This window comes from Mytilus galloprovincialis, chromosome 2 (genome assembly GCF_965363235.1).
Source record: "Mytilus galloprovincialis chromosome 2, xbMytGall1.hap1.1, whole genome shotgun sequence".
In the NCBI taxonomy this organism is placed as follows: Eukaryota; Metazoa; Mollusca; class Bivalvia; order Mytilida; family Mytilidae; genus Mytilus; species Mytilus galloprovincialis.
In genome coordinates this window covers 10,947,989-10,969,787 of record NC_134839.1, presented here as the reverse complement: position 1 = coordinate 10,969,787, position 21,799 = coordinate 10,947,989, and the positions used below count along the sequence as shown (strand labels likewise).

The window sequence follows — 21,799 nt, the reverse complement described above, 5'->3', positions numbered from 1 at the left end:
GCAGAGGTCGGGGCCTAAAATAAAATTTCACTTGTTTGGCATTGCCGCCCGACCCACTGAAAAACTTGCCGCCCAAATAATTTTATTTGCGTTTCAGAAATTATTTTTTTTTTTATTTAAAAAAAATCGAAATTGTGCCGGAATTTGATCGTATCCGCCGAGTTTGTTCCTGGCTTTACTTATTTCAAATCACGATCTTTAAAGCGCTTGCCTTACACTGTATTGGGAGCAAACATTTAAATGACATGGAATAGAAAAAGTCTGCCAAAAGTAATGTCAAAGAGGCCGACAAGGGAAAGCATCTCCCTATATGCTGCAATGCATTATGAATTTGGTTAAGGGAGATGGATTTAATCAAAAATCAAATTTTCAGCTATTCTTTGAAAGAAACGTTCTGAGACACCTTGTAGAGGACTCGAATTTTATCTTTTGTAAAGCAGAAACAGATGTCAGATGTCCGCTCGACTTTGTCGCTTCATGAGGTAGAAGTTTTTCACCGGGACATCACAGAACAAATATGCGTGGCTCTTAAATTTGTTGAATATGCGTGGCTCTTACATTTGGATAATTATGGCTGTAATCACCAAATCTTAAAGACCAAAATGGTCCCAGATTTACAGGTTATAGTAGTTTTGTACCAGTAGATGCTAGCCTCGTACAAAACATACATATTTTAAAGACTAGCATCTTGTGTCAATTGAAGTACTTCCCCCCTTTTCTTCTTAACATGAATAAGATAATTCTTAAAACATAAATTTAAAAGATACAGACAGAAACATATTTATAAACGTATCTTGTGTACTAGTGATGAATAAAATCCCCTCCTTTTCCACATTTCTAAGGGCTCATTAATTTATCTGTATTCATGTAATGCATGTCCAGATTTCTGTTAATCAAACAAGCATTTATACAACCCATAATTTATTTATCTGCAAAAATTGTCTGTCCTGCTGCATATTTCCATTTTGAATTTATCATACGTTTTAAACCTAGCCCTGATAAACCTTGCACTTAAGTATATTAGTATAAACACCATGTCTATTTGTGCCAACCTTTCAAATTTTTAATATTTTGCTATTCTAATTTGGTACAGATCCTTTATCCTCAAAACTTATCAGGGGCAGTAGGTATGTTTGTATGGTAGTTTGTCACACCTTACATGTATGATTACTAGCCTGTAGGTATTGGTTTGAGCCCTAGTTGGGCAGTTGCAAAATTAAGGTTTGATTTTCATGTCATATGTGGTAGGGTTAGTCAGTTTCCTACCGCAGGTTGGCGTTTTCCTTCAAGTACTACGGTTTAGTACGCCACTAAAACTGACTGCCATGAAATTACCCATATGGTGTAGAAAGTGATGTTTATAAAACCAAGGCAAACAATCAAAGTTTTAAATCTTTGTCCATTTGTACAAGGAGCCGTAGTGGTTGAGCCATTTAACTTATGGTAATTTTACCAAACTGTGACCACAACTTCAAGATGTGGCATCAGGCCTCTGTTCAATGGGCAGTCCCACAATAAACGTTCAATTTTCATGTCATACATCTTATATGGTTAATTTGTCAGTTTCCTGCCTCAGTTCTGTGTTTTTTTCTGGGTACTTTGATTTACTCTGCCAATAAAACTGACTTTCTTGCATGAAATTATCGGCATATGATATAGAATGTGACATTGACGGTTGACCCCTTTCAAAGAATCCACCAGCATGTACACACAACAATGCTGCAATGCTTTAGACAACATTGGTCTATAGACTTCATGATTTACATGTATAAAGCTTTTAAATGTAAAAAAAAAAAAAAAATCCCTACCTACCTACCCACCTGCTGATAGTGTGGGTCGGCAATGCCAAACAAACAATTTTTTCAGGGTGGCCCGAACCCTGAACAGTTGGGGCAAGTATGGACAAAACATTCAAGCGTGATACAGCTCTGAATTTGGATTGTGATCAAATTTTTGACATTACATGGTTTTTTTTTACACAAAACAAATGTCAAGATTTTACAAATCAATTAAAGATTTTTTCTTCAAACTTTTTAAATCTAAAATTAAATAGTTGATTATGACACAGCATAGGTTTCTGACACAGAACGAATGTGGTCTAATGAACTTAAAAGTTTTTTTTTGCCTTTGAGCAATTCACTATGCTGTTGAATATTAATCCTCTCAAAAAAATGTTTGAAGAAATTTTCTTTTTATTTATGAAATCTGAAATGAGAAAAATTTAACCCCCCCCCCTTTTTTTTCACATCCCCGTTTCCCTTTTTCCAAAACTGATATCAATTCAAATTTCTAATGGAGTTTGCAACAATAACTACTCTTTTAAATACATCATAAAATATTAAAATGTAAAATAAAGTGCTTGTTATCACTGAATGGTAAAAATTGGTTGGTAGTAAAAGTGAATATACATTGTTTATTGTATAAAACAATAAAAAAAACTTCATCAGCAACATTTTATATTGGCAAATTTCCAATGAAGTTATTTACATAAAGTTATTGGCAAATAAAAATAGAAAATGACATCATAGTCATGTCTGGCAAATGTCCAACATACATTATCTAAAAACATTTTAGATAAGATAAGGAAAAAAAGCTTCATCAGCAACATTTTATATTGGCAAATTTCCAATGAAGTCATTTACATAAAGTTATTGGCAAATAAAAATAGAAAATGACATCATAGTCATGTCTGGCAAATTTCCAACATATATTATCAACTACTATTCTATACAAAGAAAGATAACTCCAATTGAAAATTAATTGCTATTGCACAATATTGTGCAATTAGATATTTCTTGCTATTGTGCAATACTGTGCAATTGAAAATTTCTTGCTATTGCACAATATTTCATATGGAATCCTGATTTGGACCAACTTGAAAACTGGGCCCATAATCAAAAATCAAAGTACATATTTAAATTCAGCATATCAAAGAACCCCAAGGATTCAATTTTTGTTAAAATCAAACTAAGTTTAATTTTGGACCCTTTGGACCTTAATGTAGACCAATTTGAAAACGGGACCAAAAGTTAAGAATCTACATACATAGTTAGATTCGGCATATCAAAGAACCCCAATTATTCAATTTTTGATGAAATCACACAAAGTTCAATTTTGGACCCTTTGGGCCCCTTATTCCTAAACTGTTAGGACCAAAACTCCCAAAATCAATACCAACCTTCCTTTTGTGGTCATAAACATTGTGTTTAAATTTCATTGATTTCTATTTACTTAAACTAAAGTTATTGTGCGAAAACCTAGAATAATGCTTATTTGGGCCCTTTTTTGGCCCCTAATTCCTAAACTGTTGGAACCAAAACTCCCAAAATCAATCACAACCTTTCTTTTGTGGTCATAAACCTTGTGTCAAAATTTCAAAGATTTCTATTAACTTAAACTAAAGTTATAGTGCGAAAACCAAGAAAATGCTTATTTGGGCCCTTTTTGGCCCTTAATTCCTAAAATGTTGGGACCAAAACTCCCAAAATCAATACCAACCTTCCTTTTGTGGTCATAAACCTTGTGTTAAAATTTCATAGATTTCCATTCACTTTTACTAAAGTTAGAGTGCGAAAACTAAAAGTATTCGGACGCCGGACGACGACGACGACGACGCAGACGCCAACGTGATAGCAATATACGACGAAAAATTTTTCAAATTTTGCGGTCGTATAAAAATGGGATTACCTGAATTTTCTCCCGTTATATGCCTTAAGTTTAACAAAATTTAAAAACATTTGTGCAAACAGCCTTACCAATGAATAAGATACACAATAGTTTTCATTTTAATTAATTTAATTAATTAAGAAAAGTCTTACAAATGAATTGCATTTCTGTCTCAAAATTTGTAAATTTCATTGAAGATCTAGATTTTTGTTATCTGCTATTTTACAATTCAAGATGGTGGAAAATACCAATTCTACTTTAAAATAACTTTTTTTTAACAGCAATCATGTCATCATCTTTTTTTTTTCTTTTTTTTTTTTAATATCTTGCATATACTATATCAACTGTCTACTTCACTTTTAAAACTGTCCCATTAAAAAAATGAAAAATTAAAGGCTTATAAATATTGATACAGTTATGAAACATATCATATTGTCTCAATGTAATAGAAACAAAGAAGGGGATAGAGAATCCCTAATAAGATTCAAATAAATGGATGTTTTCTTTTCTACACTGAAACCATTACAAACGACTGTGCCTGGCACTATATAGAAAAACATTATTCCGAATCTAATCATTCTGATAGCCATTTTATTGATTAGAGGTTAGACACTTGCATGAATAAAAATCACAAAAATCTCAATAAAGCTATACATTGACCAATTCTACATTAATTTCCTCTCGCATTAGGACCTGGCTCATTAAATCGCTGTCGTGTCGAGATATGTTTCTATTGTTGGTTCCATTCACAGTGTACAGTTAGATCTTGATTGCAGAATAAATATAAACACATAATTACCATCACTTAAAAAGTGCCTTGGAGAAACTTCCACGACCATCAATGTGAAAGTTATAATGCGAATTATACTGACATATAATGGCAATTTATTGTATTGGAAAAATACACTTCTTTAGTTTTTGTTTGGGGAAAAATTGTAGGTCCATCAACTTGCTTTTGTCCCCGTAAATTGCATCAGAAGGATCCCATTGATTTTCTAAACATAAAAGTTATCAGTGCTGTCGATAGAATTTCCTGTAGAAACTTCAAGTCTAAAGCTTTTTGAAATCAAACCCAGCGATCAAATGTCAGAAGGTTTTTAAAGACATAAATGCCTGCTATAAAGCTAATGTATGAAAATTGCTTTTTCAGTAAAGAGAAACCATTTTCTTAATTTTTCAGTTTAACCTTTTGAAACGATAGATCTGCAATTAACTCAATCAAGTAGAAAGGCAACATGCCATTTTAGTTATTTTTCAAAATTGAGAGAAAGAACACTTAAATTAATTACTTTTAGATAATATATTTTATTAGTGTTCTAAATTAACTATTTATACTGATGAAAAAGATTACAAAACTTAGTGCAAAAGCAAGAATTCTCTGTATGCAGAGGACTTTTTGATATAGGATAAATATTCTGATATTTCATATTATCCATAAGTATCAAGTTATACAGAATTTGGTTTCTCAGAAATCAAATTACCACAATAAATTATTTATAATGAACTTGAGCTGGACTTTTTATGCTGATGTTGCATTTTAGGTAAAATAGAAAGTACAGTACATTTCATTTTTGAAAGAAATTCAACATCACAAGAAATGCCATTCTCTAAAACTGAATGCTTCTTTTTGTAATTTTATTAGGGTGTAAAAGTGTTTACTGTAGAACATTTTGTATGAAGCAAGAAAGTGCTTCATACTAAAATTATGTGCAAGATCAACGCTTTTACATTTTAAATTTAATACTACAATAATGTAAAGTATGTTCCCTATTTGAATTTTTTAAACAAAGCTTTTACATTTACCAAAATTACATTTTTATGCTTATCGTGTAAATACAAGTTATATCAAACCTTTTTTGCTAGTTTTTCTTTGCATTCCTGTTTAGTTTTTAGCTACAAAATGCCTCCTCCTTTGTAAATATGGAAGAAATAGGAAATCACAAGAATCTATTTTTATCTACAGAAATCTTGTTCATATTGCAGTTGCAATAGTTATACTGTCACTTGGAGCAGCAACATTTAATTCAATGTTTAAAATGCTTTCATCATTTTATTTTCCCCTACTGTTACAATTATCATTTGAAATATTATTCAGAGTATATTTATTACTAGATGAAGGCTTATTAAATTCTTTTGATTTAACATAATGTCTACCATCATTTTTACAGAAACCCATACATTTAATTCTTGTCATTTCTCTATCAACCCACAATTCTAAATAAATTGTAGTCACTAATAATCAAATGTTAGAGCAACAAGTTTAGAATGGAAGGTTGTCCCAAGCAACAAAGCCCAAAATCAATACATACAGATTGGCTAATTTTTCAATTAAATCCTGTATTGTAATTGTCGATATTAAGAACACAAGTTACCAACGAAAACCTCAATGTTTATCAATAAATCTTTCTTGTTTAGTAAACAAAAGAACTGTTTCATTTCTAAGTTGAACAAAATGGTTATATTACTGAAATTGATTTGATAATTAGGATGAAATCAGGTTGCCTGAGGTAATTCAAACAAGACAGGTCCTACAGATGATTACATATTGGTTGCCAGGGGCAGAAATAGACATCCTAAGGAGTGGTAGTAGAAAGATGATGTTAAGTTTGATTGAAGAGTTCATATTGCTGCCACAAATAAAACATAATGATGGCCAGAACACATCTGATTCCCCAATTTTGTTTATTGTTCATGAATGTCATATTTATTTTTTAATAAATCGTTCTGTTACAAATTAGGCTGTGAAATTTTTTTGTTTGATTTCATTCACATTTTTTTCATTCTGGGCCTTATAGTTTTATAGCCAACTTTAAACCATCAGCTTTTGCGAATGTTGAAGACCCTAAGATAAAACCTTATATGCTTATATTCACTCAGTGAACTCTGGTAGATAGTTATCTCATTTGCAATCAAAACAAGTTTCTTTATTTTTATATTGTCTAGGCGACTACTTAGGACACATTTAGACATAACAACACAGTCCTAGGGAGAATTTTTTTTATGTCTTACAATATTATTCTAAAACGAATAAAAATCTCATTGGCCAATTTCACACATGGTAGTCTGCTTCTTTAATCTGCTGACAAAGACGAAAAAACCTCCGGACAAATTTTATGGTAATAAGTTAAAAAGCAATAAAGTCTACAATTTAGAAATCACTTACAATCAAAACATCTATATACAGCACCAATAGATAAACATTTAGAAATATTATTAACCACCAAATTTCCCCATCAGAGGCAATTAAGGACATTTCAATGACTATTTCCAGGGCTAATTTTCTTTTTAGCTTATAGTTTTCAAGCAAATAAATTCTCCATCATCTCAGGTCCCATTATATAAATAGCTTTTCACATGTTGTAAATTGAAACGTGTAGAAATCAATGGTAAGGAGGGATCTCGTCAGCCAATGTCGAGATTGATGTTCTTTGCAGCAATGAATTGTTCAAATTAAGATGTCTTCATGCATCGTAATGACTCACAGTATATATAATTAAATATATATATATATAAAATTCCGGTCAAGGAAGAATCTGCTGACAAAGACCCTTAAAACTGCACTTCAATAATCTTCCTACGTAAAACTACTAAACTGAATACAAAGTTTCTTCATTATTCAAAATAGTGTTACATAATACAGACTATTTCAGGAAGACAGCAACTTTATATATTTGATAGAGTAACACTGATTTATCTTAGTGTAAAAGGAAATAAAAAAAAAACATCAGATAAATTTGGTGCAAAAAGGTTTTAAAGCTTTTCACTTAAGGAATTGCCTTAAACCTATCTGTTTTTCTCTAATTGTATAAGATTTTCATTCATTTATCTCCTTTGGTGAATGTACAATCACATGTATTGAGATGGTATTTCTTGCATCTTTGATGGAACCTTCTGAACCAAATCAGAGAAATGTCACTATCTAGGGCGATAATCGTATATAGCTTCACATATCATATGGACACCGTTACCTGTCACCTGACTGTATTTTGACCTTTCAATGTCTTAGTTTACTATAATTTGATGTTGGATTGCTGTCTCACTCAAAATTATCTCCACAACACCTTTTATTTTAATTTAGATTTCAATTATTACATAACAACTACAAACACATGATATGTGGCAGCAAAATTCTATGATATAAAAGTAGAAACTCATTAGATTTTTCACTCTGCACCAAATAACTTAAAAGACATGCTTTCTAAAGAATGTAGCCAATATCTCAACCATATAAGAAAATGACAGCGAATAGACTAAATTCATTATGTGCAGTTTTGTGCCTACGATAAATACATGTATCTGAATGTGAAGTGGTAATTTGAATATGTCAGCCATGTTAAATTGCTGCAAATTTAAATATTACTTTCATTTAACAATTCATAAGTTGATAATTTTGACTTGACAACAGCTCAAAAGTCTTTCAAGTGACTTTATGAATGTTAGGATTCCATTTTAACTAGGTTAAAGAATTGTATTTAATTTTGTCCGACAGATTAATATCAAAATATGGCATGAAAAATCTGATTAAAATTAACTTCCAACAAGAATAATTCTGAGTTCAATAGAAAGCGGTCTCTCAACTGCACACTAGAAGTTCTGAAGAGCTTGTTTGCTTACATGTTCTATGCATGTAATACCCTTATGCTTGTGTGCTGATGATAGTCATACATTCTCAAGCTTTTGAGCAAGGGGAGCCATTTTAGGACCTTACCGAACATACTCCTTTGGTTTAACAGTTTCAGAAGAGAGTGATTAAATCTCTTGTTGAGAATGTACTTGAATCTATCCTTATCAAAACCACAAGAAGTGCATTTAAAATGCTATTGACGTAATCGAATATAACAGTAAAAAGAAAATGTAAAACATGTAAACTAAAGACTTCCTGATCATGATTTTTTATGCTATAATCCTTACCAAAGCAAAATTATAGGATATCTAATGCATTATGAATCAGTTAAAACATTATCTCTAAAACCAATGTGTTATATTTCAGAAAATTATACAGCTAAATCAATTGTTTGATATTCCACTGAAATGACTATTAATTTTCAATTAAATTTATAAGTCTAACATCTGGTGGAAGGTGATAGATTTTGATTATTATCATAAGACTATTTTATATCTGACAGAACAATAACTGAAGCTTTCTAGAGAATTATAATGTATCTCTTTATTACAGTATTACTGTTGATCACTTTCTTGACAAGATTTTACTACTGAGGATCTCGAGGTGGGATTTCAAATTTTTTCACGATTTTTGGGGGATGAAAAGGGGGATGCGTACTATACACGGTCGAATACATGTTTTTCATTTTAATACAACAAGGTTTGTATGGTCATGAAAAAAAACCCAGTTATTCCTGCATTAGGACTTAGAACAATATATATTACATTAAAATATTGGAGTTTGCATCATTTAAAGAACTTATTTTCATTTTTATGTACAATAGATAATGTCAAATTTCTCACTTAAAACAAGACAGCCAATTAGAATAAAAATAAATTTAGTAATATTATGGATATTTCAAAAAAGAAAGCACCTTTAAAAAATGTTGACAATATTACTTGAGAGTCAAGGTTGACTTTGGCATTAAATGGTCATTCCTTAGTCTTCTTTTGAGGGTTTGGTGACTTTGTTGAGCTGTGCAGGATGTATAAATTTGCAGCCTTGTACAGTCATAATAGGGACATTAAATCTGATGCCTTGTGTAGAGAGAGTGCCAGGTTTTCTGCAAGTGACAAACTATGAAATATTTGTGACTGGATGTTAAGTCAACAACAATCAATCAATATTTTAATTGAAATAAATGAAATAATCAGAATAATAGCATGTATCTTATTTTCATTCTTAGCTCATTGTTTTTAATATCCCTATAGCAAAAATCATTTCTTTACTTTGGCCTAATGTGCTAAATGGTATTTTGCTTTCATTTATACAAAAAATGGTAAGAATTTCTTTGCCATTCTTTATGCATCTTACAAAACAATATTCCTTGGTATCCTTGCTCTCGAGCCCCTAATTCAACTTGAACGTGAGGAAAACACAGAAGAAAATTAATAAGATTTGTTAATATCAATAAATGACACAAGCAGAACCAATTTGATTGTGGAGAGTATGCCGAGATTCTATTAATAAATGCCTATTTTACTGTACAGTCCAATTATATAAGATGAAAATCGGCTTAGCATCTGATGAAATCTTAGGAAGCTTCAATTTAATTTCAAATCAAATAAAACATTAAATGGCAGTTTAGCTGAAGAATTAGGCTTGATATTTAATCAGCATCCTCACACTCCAGACTACTTAAAAATGTTTTTTACTGTCAGTTGGAATCAAAACATGAACACAGAAATACTAAAAAAACAAAAACAAATTCTTGCAAAAGAGCAAAATGTACAGTGTTCTTTAACTTAATTTTTATTGTAAATCCCAGTAGTAACTCAAAAGTATCTGGAAACAGGAAGTGGGTGTCTGACAGATTGAAAAAGTTCACACAGGCTACATCTGATCTCTGTTGAGCTGCTGGTTGAATATGAATCATTATGTTCACTTGTATTGGGAGAAATAGGTCACTGACGTTTTTGAGGTTCATTCAATATATTGCAAAATTTAAAGTATTGGCAAGCAGGAAGTAGGTCTCTGGCACTCATCACTTTCAAGCTGCTGATCAAATCTGGAGAAACTATTTTCAGTAGAGAAGAGACTGTTGAAAATATTTTGTTGACAAAGAGAAGGACAGAAGGTCTTACAAAAGGACAAATGGACTGACTGATGGGCAAACAAACTTTGGGGGTAAAAAATACAATTTGTCTTATAAATATTCTTAAAATTAGGGTAAAGAAGTTTTTGTTCACTGATGTGGATCAAATATCATCCTAATTACACTCCATTAATTTAAGGGTATATAAATATATATATGTGTGTGTGAAACGCATGTAAAAAACATTTAATAGTGAAAACAATCATATTTTAAGTACCATTATTTCGAAGTTCAACCAAGTATTTAGTAACAGATTGGACTTGAGTCTTCTTCCGTAAAAAACTTTTCAGTTAACTTGTGAATAGTTGCCTCATCATTTTGTGAAGATTATCATAATTTTAATTCTGTTCTAAAACCAAATTTCACTAGACAAACTTTTGTAAGGCATTCGAAATTTCCAGACAGACTCAGGCCATATGCATTTGTTGCAAAAAACAATCATTACATCTCTATGGTCTCTCGGTCTTCATAATTCCAAGTAAGAATTGCAGCAGTCTGTCAGCAAAATGGACAGTGGTTGATTCGAAAACCAAATAAATGATCTTACCTTTATGGTTTTGAGACGCATCTCCCGCTGGCAGTGTGAAGTTAACATCATGCCGCAAGCCTCTGTATATTATATATTTAATGCCATCTTCATCAAAGCTGTAACTTACTTCATATTGGATTGGCTTGTCCTAGAAATAAATAATTCAATGCATATATACTATATAGCAGATTCTATATATAGGTATAAATAATTCAATTCAATGATATCAACTTTTGTGTTGTTATGGAAAAGTGGCAGTTTTATGTACTTTTGTTTCAATAATTCATCAAGTATCGGTGTTTTACAATGGTATTATATTTCAAATTTAAGATTTTTTAGTCAATATTACTAAAACAAAAAATTTTATCCATGAAAATTGTATTCTAGATACATACAAATTGACACAAAATCTTGAATATCTTAGAAATAAATTGTGTTGCAGAATAAAAATTTACCACTAACATACTGAGGCAACACCAACTAAACCTTTTGATTTGGATTTTTTAAAAACAAAACTATGAACTATTGTTTAAGAAAAATTAAAACTTCTAGTATTTTATGAAAATGGTCCAATTTACCTAATGATGCGTTTCGTCTAATTTTATAGTACTTTATTGTACAGTCCAAATAAGACCATTATCATAACACACTTGCTACTGTATCCTGATATAAAAAGATCAGTACAAAATTTAAATTTAATAGTCTTAAACTTGAGAACAAGGCCATTTATGCATGAACATTATTTTCATTCATAAATTCATGTCAAAAAAAAAAATCCAAAGAATGGAAACCTAAATTTGGCATGTACCACCATTAAAATATGATAAGAATAACAGTGTTAATGTATACCTGATCTTGCCAAGCCTTACAATAAAGCTTGAACTCTGTTATTATTTCTGTACCCGTATCTGGATAAATCTCACATTCTCCTTTAGATGGACCAGAGTTTATAGAGAAAGTTGTCATGGCTGTCCCTAATATACTTCCATCTAAAACACAAGTATTGCCAATTATAAAATCTTCAGGTCCAACATTTTAACTTTCATAATCATGTAGGCTAATTTTGTTAACAATACCAATATAAGAATTTTTCATCACACTCTTCAACAAACTCGGCTTAAATTCTGAAAATTTATTGAAGTACTGTAAATTTGGAAATTATTATGTGTATTTATTATTGCAATACAACAAATGCAAGATTTTTAATTGCAATTTCAGGAAATATGCACACACATACGTGTATCAAAGACAGATTGCCAGTACTTATTATAACTGAGTCACATTAATCTAAATATTAAAAATTTCCCAATAATTTCTGAATTTACAGCACCTAATTTCTATTGTCTTATTGAAATGACAATTCCAAAATTAAACATACAAGTCCTTGTATGCCCTTAACAGGCTTTGGAAATATTGCTAACATCTGATAGCTCAAAAGAATAAAATGTAAGTGTGTGCAACATACAACATATTAATTAAGTAATTCTTTATCTCATATGCCTATCATAAAAGGAACACGCTATTTCTTTGTACTGAGTCAAGGTAAAACATATTCAAAGTCATTGACAAATCAAATTGAAATTTTTAAATTGAAAAACTACTCTATCAGCAAATCTTTAGATTAATATCTGTCCAAGACGCATCAGTATATGAAAACCATTACATGCATACTTGATGGAATAAATAACTCTTGGAAGATAAGCATTGGTTTGATGAGAAAATTAATTAAAATATGAATGACAAAGAGGGGAAAAAAATCGGCAATTTAATTTGGTAAAAAAAGGTAATCAGAACAGTTGTAACAACAGCAAATCACTTCACCGCTGGACTGATTGTTCCTAGCCTGAGGAATGTAAAAATAACATGAAAACCAGCCATTCAGCTAATTCATACCACTTTAACTACAATAGGACATTAATTATGGATGAAGAAGACTAATTCAATTAAAGGTTTGAAGGAAATGAATTACAGCAACTGAATAGAATTAAAAGGCAAATGAAAACACTGTAAAAATACTACACAAAGCAAGTTAACATTCTCTAAATTAATCAATATAGATTGTACTTTTTCTTCTACCTGAACACAATGATCATCAATACACAATGAAGCCATCTACATGAAGCAATTCATTATTTAAAACAATTCACAGCTCGCTTCTGTCAAACATAATGCATTTGTTCATTTTATGTATTTCAAATAACTTAAAACAGTCACATAATACCATTAATAGCATTCTCTTTTATGACCTCATATAAATAATCAACCGCTGTAATACATTAACCTTTCTCTAGGATACTAAATCAAAGCCTGAAATTTAAACCTGTCTAACAGTTAGTGTAGGAGACTCCATCCAGCCATTAGATAAAATGGAATGGTATACTTAATTGACCAGTGTAGTACAGAGCTAACAGCCAGAGAATTGCTACTTTACCCTGGACATTTGTATTTCCTCAATAAATAAATCAGTAAGTCCCTGAGACAGCCATGGACTCTAAAATTATAACTGAATACAAGAATATTCCAATTCCTAAGGAATATGACTGGTTAATTGCTGTAAAACTATACTGAGTGATAAACAGTCTGGTTCTTACAGTTTATTCCATAATAGTCTGCATATACAGTTTTGATTTGTATAAATATTGTTGTTTTTAAATTTATGAACAGAAAGGTGATGTTATTAAATGACCATTATTCAGTAATTGGATATCTAATTGGAGTAGAGCGAGACTCAAAGGTGGGTGGTTCATTCTGAGCATTCTGGATTTCTCCATCAATAGTGCTGAAATTTTGTGATTTTCACTGACCTTTCACTGAAATGGTCCATTAAGGGAATTCTAACCTTTTGTTTTAGCCTGAACTTTGATAACATATTCTAAGCCCTGTCTGAAGAAGTCTGGTTTAATAACAAGTGATTGTTTGTGTGTGCCTGTTGTGGTCTGTTCATCAAATAGGTAGGCACGTCGACTGGGCTTTTCTAGGATATGAACCTTTCTTGTAGGTTTTTGGCTCTCCTGATTATACACTTTATCTATATTTCCATGATCCACTCCTATAAAAAACAATATAACTTAACATATTAAAGAGATAAAAATGATACTTAAATATACTGCAGATCAGTCATTTATAAATAAGGCAAATTTTCTAACATCTTTTAAGGTAGATGGGGTGTCTAAATTATAAGCCATAGAATCTTTTAATAATTTGCCAAAATGTAGTTCATATCCTGCTTGTTTAAAAACATTAATAAAAAGAATGGGTCACCAGACTTATTTTCACACTACAGGTTGTGCAAAATTGTCAAGATTTTGTATAGATTATGCATGGAAAACCCATTTTTCCGCCATAAAACGCAAACCACACCATACAATTTTGAGATAAAATATGAGAAGATAGCTCCAATATTATGCTTTCAGATAAGAAAAAGAAAAAATGGGGTCATCGGACTGGTTTTCTTGCTACGTGTAAAAATGGGTAAATTCCTAACACATTCCATTGTAAAAGTAACACTATCTGAATTATCTGCCCTTGCATTTGAGTTTATTTGACAAAGTTGGGAAAAAATGAATCAAACAAAAGAATTCTTATTTTTGTAAAATACAATCACAAATATGATCAAACATGGCATTTTCTATATTATTATGAAAATTCTTACACATGAATTACCTACTACTATAAAAATTTGCACATTTCATCAAAGATCTAGACCTTGTTTTCTAGTATTTCAAAATCCAAAATGGAGGAAGACACCCTATCTACCTTAAGTTCTAGTGTTATGCTATATTATTTATTTCAAGTAATGAATTTCTGTAAAAGCTTCCAAAAAATTGTACTTTATCACATTTAATCAATGTGAAGACATTTATAAGATAAACTTTCAGAAGACATAAAATTCATAAATCCCTTTCCTCAAATATAAAATGTCATGTAATGTCAAAGAATGTAGTAAAAAGTCTTCCTATGTATAGCAGGGGATGTACCTAATGTATTTAACAAATGTCTACTGTTTGTGCAAAAGAGAATATTTGTCTAGTGTTTATGATCAAGACAACAGTAAAACTTCTTTTAAGGATGTACTTGATAGGTGAAATTTAAAAAATTCAACATTCAAAATTGATACTGAAGTTAGAATCGCATTAAATAAGAAAGTAAATGAACTAAAAAATATTGATAGGTTATGGAGCTCCATTTAAAGATATTCTTTTTTTTTTAAACGCCATATTCAAAATGTTTTTACAAAAATCTGCTTGCTTTTATTTTTTTAAGAAAAAAGTTTGGAATGTTTTTCCAAAGGATAGAAATATCTGAAAAACAAAAACTTCAAAAATGTCCAAAATTTCTACTTCATTTATCTCTAAAAAGCACATTAACATGTATTTTTTATCACATATTTGAATTAACTAAGCAAAAAATAGCTTGTATATAAAACTTTCGTTGAAAATTCAACATGGGGTCAAAACTTTTTTGTAAGCATTGTTCATGTTTAAAAGTAATTTTTCAGTAATTCTTAAATAAACAAGTTGTCGCTCAGTTTTTTTGCCACATTAGCATATCATATTTGATTTAATTCAATAATTTGAGAACTCTCCTACTACAAGTAAAGTTTACCTGGTTCCACATAAGATGGTCTGTCTTTATGTCTTGTGTTCGTTGGAGTTCCTTCTTCCAATTCTACTATTCCTGTCCCTAAAACATTCATACATCATTATAAATTTCTGATGACTTAAATAATGTATAATAGTGTAGAATAATTCTTAAATCTTATCAACTTGAGAAACATAAATAACATGGGGGCAGACTAGGTAATTCAGGGGCTCTTTTCACATATTCATATTTTTAAAAATTGCTGTCAGTAAACCTAAATGCTGAGCAAGTTCTTTTAAATGCTAGATAACAAGGCAGAATAAATTGATTTGCTGAACACAGCTGGATATGCCTGCAGCAGTCCAACCCTGAACAGTTGGGGCAAAAATGGACACAATATTTGCACTTGATACAGGCCTGCATTTGGATTGTAATTTAAAAATGTTTGACACATAATAGGTTTCTGACACAGAATAACTGCAGTCAAAGAACATGTATTGGTTGTGTGATTGGAATTTATATTCATTCTTTTGCTTTTGTGCAATACACTATGCTGTTGCGAATTGCCCCCCCCCCCTTTTCTCCTTTTCCAAAAACAATGTTTTCCCTCAAAATATGGTCATAATCTCAATTCAGACTTCCAATGGAGTTTGAAAACATAATAACCCATTAAAATATATCATAAAATGTTTTCTGACGATGTCAACATGATGCCGATACACGACTGCAAAATGTTTTGCTGTTGTATAAAAATTGTATAATCACCTTATCCAAGAACAGTTTTGGGGAATTCAAGCCTATCAGTTGTTACTTTTATATCTAATTGATGCATGCTTTGAGAATGTTGTCAAACTATGCCAGGGATCATATCATTGACCTCACTCATTCTTATATACACAAGATTCTATTATACTCCTGTCTGTCCTCAATTTGCTTACAAAAGTTATATTCATAATCATTTTACCTTCAATTTTGTATTTTTTTTGTATGTAAAAATTTCACAGAGAAAGAAACAAGTCAAGGTGTTATGAATAAGAGAGCAGTTTTATACCTAATAAATGAAAGGCGTTGTAAGGAGCGTTAGGTGTGTTAGCACTGTAGTGTGTTCCGAGACCTTTATTACGACTTCTTCTTCTGTAACTCGATCTACTTCCTGAAAACATAAAATCGAATATTAGTCAACATTTCCCTATAAATGAAACTCAAAAGTACTTTTGCATTAATGATGTGAATATTTCAGCAAATTTCCAGTAATACGAGTCTCACTTGCCTCCAAAAGTGATTTTCGATGCATAGGATTAATCTATTGCACTTGAGTGGGTGATATGTTCAGTTTGTTGATATCTTTTCTCTCAATAAACAGAATACACTTTGGAGAAGGAATAATCATATTTGCAAATAATTGCTGACAATTTTATGCTATTCCAGCAAGCAAAATATTAAATTTTTTTTTTTGCACTTTTGCTTTAAGTTTATTTTTGTGTGTGAAAAAACAAAATTAAATGTATTGCAGTTACACATGGTAGGTAGCTGAGATGTCTTAACCAGTATGCTACAATTAAACAGCATAAATATCCAGATGGACCAATGATTTTCTTTGATTTACTTACTTGGTATGCCAAATGGTATTCCAAAACTTGGGCTTTCCCTAATGGTAGGGTACATTGGTGTGGAGGGAAGATCAAAATGTGACCGTCTTTTTCTTCTTACTGGGTCTGAAAATCAATAAAAAGATTAAAATATCACTATTAAAATGGGATTATGAAACAAAAGAACTAAACAATAAACAAAAGTATCAAAACATTTTGCAGTGCCAAACTGCAGGACAGATTATTATTTGTTAAAGTTCTTTTTTTTTTGAACAAACATAAATTGTGTTTACGACCATATTTTGATTCATTGCATGCTCCATGGGCTATACAGACAGACTGAACTTTTTGATAAAAAAACATCATAGTTTAATGTTTTAAGACTCAATTATTTTTTAAATTTATGAAACTTTTCGTTTCTCCATCATAATTTGATAAAAGTATTGTATCATGATTATCACAAACACCTCCACAATAAAATTTCAATGTCTCAATTCTTTGATTTACTGAAAATTACAGAAATTATTGTGATTTTTTAAGACTAAAGAAAAATGTGTGATAATTTTTCTTATAATTTGAGGAAACAGCTATATATATAAGATATCAGAATGCATAACCTCGTTACTAAGATCATGAAGATAATCACCAAGATGCATTATTCATATTAATTAAAATTCACAATAATTTCTGAAAATTATTGCGAGGTTTTTATTATTTTGAATAATGCGACAGAGATGTAAACGCAATAATTAAAACTGGCATTTTGTAATATTTTATCTGAATAAACAGGATTTTTCTCATAATAGTAAAAATTAAATCGCATTTAAGTTTAAAATGACAAAATCAAAATAATAAATGCATGCAATAATTTCTGACATTACAGTAATAGTGATTTTCAGTTATACTTATATTATGTATGTAACAAAAGGGTCTTACTTATCACATCAAACAAGGACTTATTAATCACTGATGTATTGCCTGACGATTGAGTGTAGAGGGCTCTAGTCTCTGGTATGTACATATCTTTATAAGTGTCATTTTCTGATACTGTTTCATTTTCTAGCACCAGCAAATTAAAGCTGGACCCATCAACTCTCTTTATCAAACATACAACAGGATCTTGGCGTGGATAGTATCTCTGATAAACAAAATGTGTTGTCCATTTGTATTGTGTATTATTCTCTGGACATCCTTGGCACACTGCCTGGAGTAAAAGTCGTTCATTCACATTTATTCTATGCTTCTCACACTGTGGACAATAAATACTCAGCCTGTGAAATAAACAAGAGAAGTATTTTCCATTAATTGTAATTAATAAAACATTATAATAAGCAAACAAACCACTGAGATTAATTTGAATTGAAAGCAAAGAGAACCATGAGAAAAATAATTTTTGCAACTGACAAATCTATCAGTACCTTTTGATACTAGCTTTAAAAGAATTATATAACAAGAATGTGTCTCAAGAACATGGATGCCCCATCATCACTATCATTTTATGTTCAGTTGACCGTGCAAATGGGATAAAATCTCTAATTTGGCATTAACATTAGAAAAATCATATCATAGGGAACATGTTTACTAAGTTTCAAGTTGATTGGACTTCGACTTCATCAAAAACTACCTCGACCAAAAACTTTAACCTGAAACGGGAGGAACGGATGAACAAACGAATAGAAGAACGAACGGACGGACAGACACACATACCAGAAAACATAATGCCCATAAATGGGACATAAAAAGTTATCAAGAAACCAAAAGTATCAAGATAAACTTAAATACTATGGATTCATTATTCGTTGAATACCAATTTTTTTTTAACCACAAATTAAAATATTCAACACATTACCAATTTTCTATAGGCTTTGTATGTAGATGGGTAAAACCACAAAATCAAATACCCACCAAAATGCTGGTTTTCTTCAATCCCGAAAATTGATGCCTACAAAAGTTTATAATGAATCCACAGTAAACATTTAGGTAGAAGTAATTGATAGTCGGCCATTCTTACATCATAGATCTAGCCTTGTCATTTATCTTTATAACTTGGATAGTACTCGCTACATTTCTGTCATCTCTCCACACTGTCAAATTAATGACAACTTCAGTGAGTTTAGAAATAAAATATTCTGCTGGAAATACAACTACAGACTGGTTAAATGTCACTAAGTCAGTGGTGTTCTCTTGAAAACAGGACTCGGATGAAGCATAGTCAAAGTTTCTGGTGCAAGTCCACTGGTACCTAAAAGAAGTAAACATTATCATTAACTACCATCCTGTTTTTTCAACAAACACTAAGACATATTTTTCTATAAATTTCTAAGTGTTATAATGTAGAGTCATTGCACAGTTGTAAATAAGATATTCATTGTAAAGGTTTTGTATACTCTTTATAACTAGATGTGCCCAGAAAACAGAACATCATTTTCCAAGACATTCACTAACTATAGATCTCATTTACAAACTAACCACCACAAGAAAACAATAAGTATATATAAATCTCTAATGACTTTTCTTTGAAATCTTTGAAATCTTTCCCTAGGAAAACTCCTCATTTGGTCTGTAAAATTTCAAGATTACAGTTAGTTCTTATAGTGTCCTGATCATCATAGTTTTTATCTTGTACAATAAATCTGTTTTACAAGGTTTTTTTGTTCGATAAAATCACAACTCTCACCTCTTCATAGTTTTCTTAAATGCAAATATATTTCATAAATTACAAATTGCTTTTACAGCTAACCTTAACTGACCGTTGTCAGTACAATCTACTACATCACCAGACAGGGAACCATCCAACAGAACAGTATCATGACGAGTTATCTCCCTTACCATACCGCCTTTGATAACTGCTGACAAAGGACTTGGAAGAACTTCTACGGCTATAGCTTTCTTTCTGTACACAATAGTATCCTTTATTTGTACCTAAATCAGAAGAACATATTATATAGTTACAGGGAGTGCAAAAGACTGAATTCTACACTAAATTTACTCACATAATTTTTTTTGTCTCAAATAATGCAAAAATATGGGCATCACTTTCACAAGTACATGTCATTAGCATAAAGTTATAAATATTGTAGATGAAAATTCCATGAATCATTCTCAAACTTGGAACAACAAGTGGTATGCATGAAGTAGTATGATGAGTTGAAATCATGGTTTTGTAAATTTTATAGAAGCCATCATGAGTTGATTGCCCATTATGAAATATCAGTTTAACATATGATATTGGATATGTTCCTTATGTCGTAACTACAATCCTGTTCCCTTTTTACGAACATGACTTTCTGGGTCTACAATAACATGGATGCCACATGTAGAGCAGGATAAGCTTACCCTTCCTGAGCACCTTTAATCATCCCTAGTTTTTGATGGGGTTCATGTTTCTTAGTCTTTTAGTGTTGTATGTCATGTTTTGTGTACTATTATTCGTCTGTTTGTCTTTTTCTTTTTCAGTCTTGGGGTTGTCAGTTTATTTTCAATCTATGAGTTTGAATGTACCTCTGGTATCTTTTGCCCTTCTTGTAAAAAGTCTTTCAGAATTAATGGACTTATTGAGACATTTCTATGAATTTTCCTTCTATATTTCTAGACACCTGCCAATTGATTGCAACATTTAGAACTTCTGGGTTGCAAGGTAATGCCCATACACTGATACTTTTTCTTTTACATTCCTTTTTAAAATAACCCTCAATACACATTAGACTAAAATTTTCCTATGAGATTCACCATACCTTAATTTCTAACTGATATTTTCCATCTTCTAATGTGCAAGAAGGTATCATCAATATCTTCTGGTAGAATGTACTACTAGCCACATGTGTAAGTTGTATGAGCTGGTTATCAGAGCTGTTATACAACCTCCAACTATACTCAGCATGGATTGTTGTGTTCTCACATACAGGTATAGCCATTTCTACTTCAAAACGTAACTGCTGTGACTTATTAATCTAAAATGAAAAGTCAAATAAACAAATTAATTATACACACATCAACCCTTAGATTAATTGTAACCTTTTTACTCTTGTAGACTGTCATTTGGAACAGATTAGGTAATTGTATAACTTTTTGAAGGTTTATCTTATCAAGAACATTGATAATCAAGGATCATGTTTCAAATTTGGACTTTCCTTAAAAAGGCTTCTAGTACATTTTAAAACTTTTGTATAATACTTTAAAATTATGTACATCCCATACAAAAGATAAAGTATTTATCTTTATTTAACCCTGAAAACATTAGTTTAGTGGTAACACCACCACACACAATGACTCAAAGTTTTAGGTGCAGTACATTTGCCAAAAGCATTATACTAAGTAGATTAATCACTGGTATCTTAACGCTACGATCTTGCAATTTCCCTGCAGGAACCTGTTTTTTTCTTTGATGTCTTAAGTTTTGATGCTGGTTTGTTTAGTAATCTTCTACTTACAAGTCCTGCATCCGTAAACAACATTTCTTAATAAATAAAACACTACAGGAAAATTCCAGAGGTTTTAAGTCAAACGTAAAAATGCTCAACATGGAAAGAAACAAGAAATCAAAAGTTATTTGGCTGCTACAATTAAATCCTTTCAATGCTAATAACTATTAAAGGTGATGCCTTATAACTGTTATAAATCTTTACTACTCACACAAGAAATTGTCTTTTATTTTTGGGACAGTCCCATTTCTAAAC

At 31.0% G+C, this 21,799-nt stretch overlaps 1 protein-coding gene across 3 annotated transcripts in view; it reads right to left on the bottom strand.

Moving 5' to 3' along the window:
- LOC143062863 (polycystin-1-like protein 1) overlaps positions 1-21,799 on the bottom strand; it is a 242,837-nt gene that overhangs the window by 89,416 nt on the left and 131,622 nt on the right. For all 3 annotated transcript variants that reach the window (XM_076234680.1, XM_076234681.1, XM_076234682.1), the window contains 10 exons: positions 20,858-21,073; positions 19,864-20,045; positions 19,135-19,365; positions 18,060-18,394; positions 17,145-17,249; positions 16,586-16,687; positions 15,559-15,636; positions 13,793-14,002; positions 11,803-11,942; positions 10,972-11,101 (listed from right to left, as the gene is read on the bottom strand). In XM_076234680.1, coding sequence (XP_076090795.1) covers positions 10,972-11,101; positions 11,803-11,942; positions 13,793-14,002; positions 15,559-15,636; positions 16,586-16,687; positions 17,145-17,249; positions 18,060-18,394; positions 19,135-19,365; positions 19,864-20,045; positions 20,858-21,073 — 1,729 coding nt within the window. The remainder of the gene's footprint in view (positions 1-10,971; positions 11,102-11,802; positions 11,943-13,792; positions 14,003-15,558; positions 15,637-16,585; positions 16,688-17,144; positions 17,250-18,059; positions 18,395-19,134; positions 19,366-19,863; positions 20,046-20,857; positions 21,074-21,799) is intronic.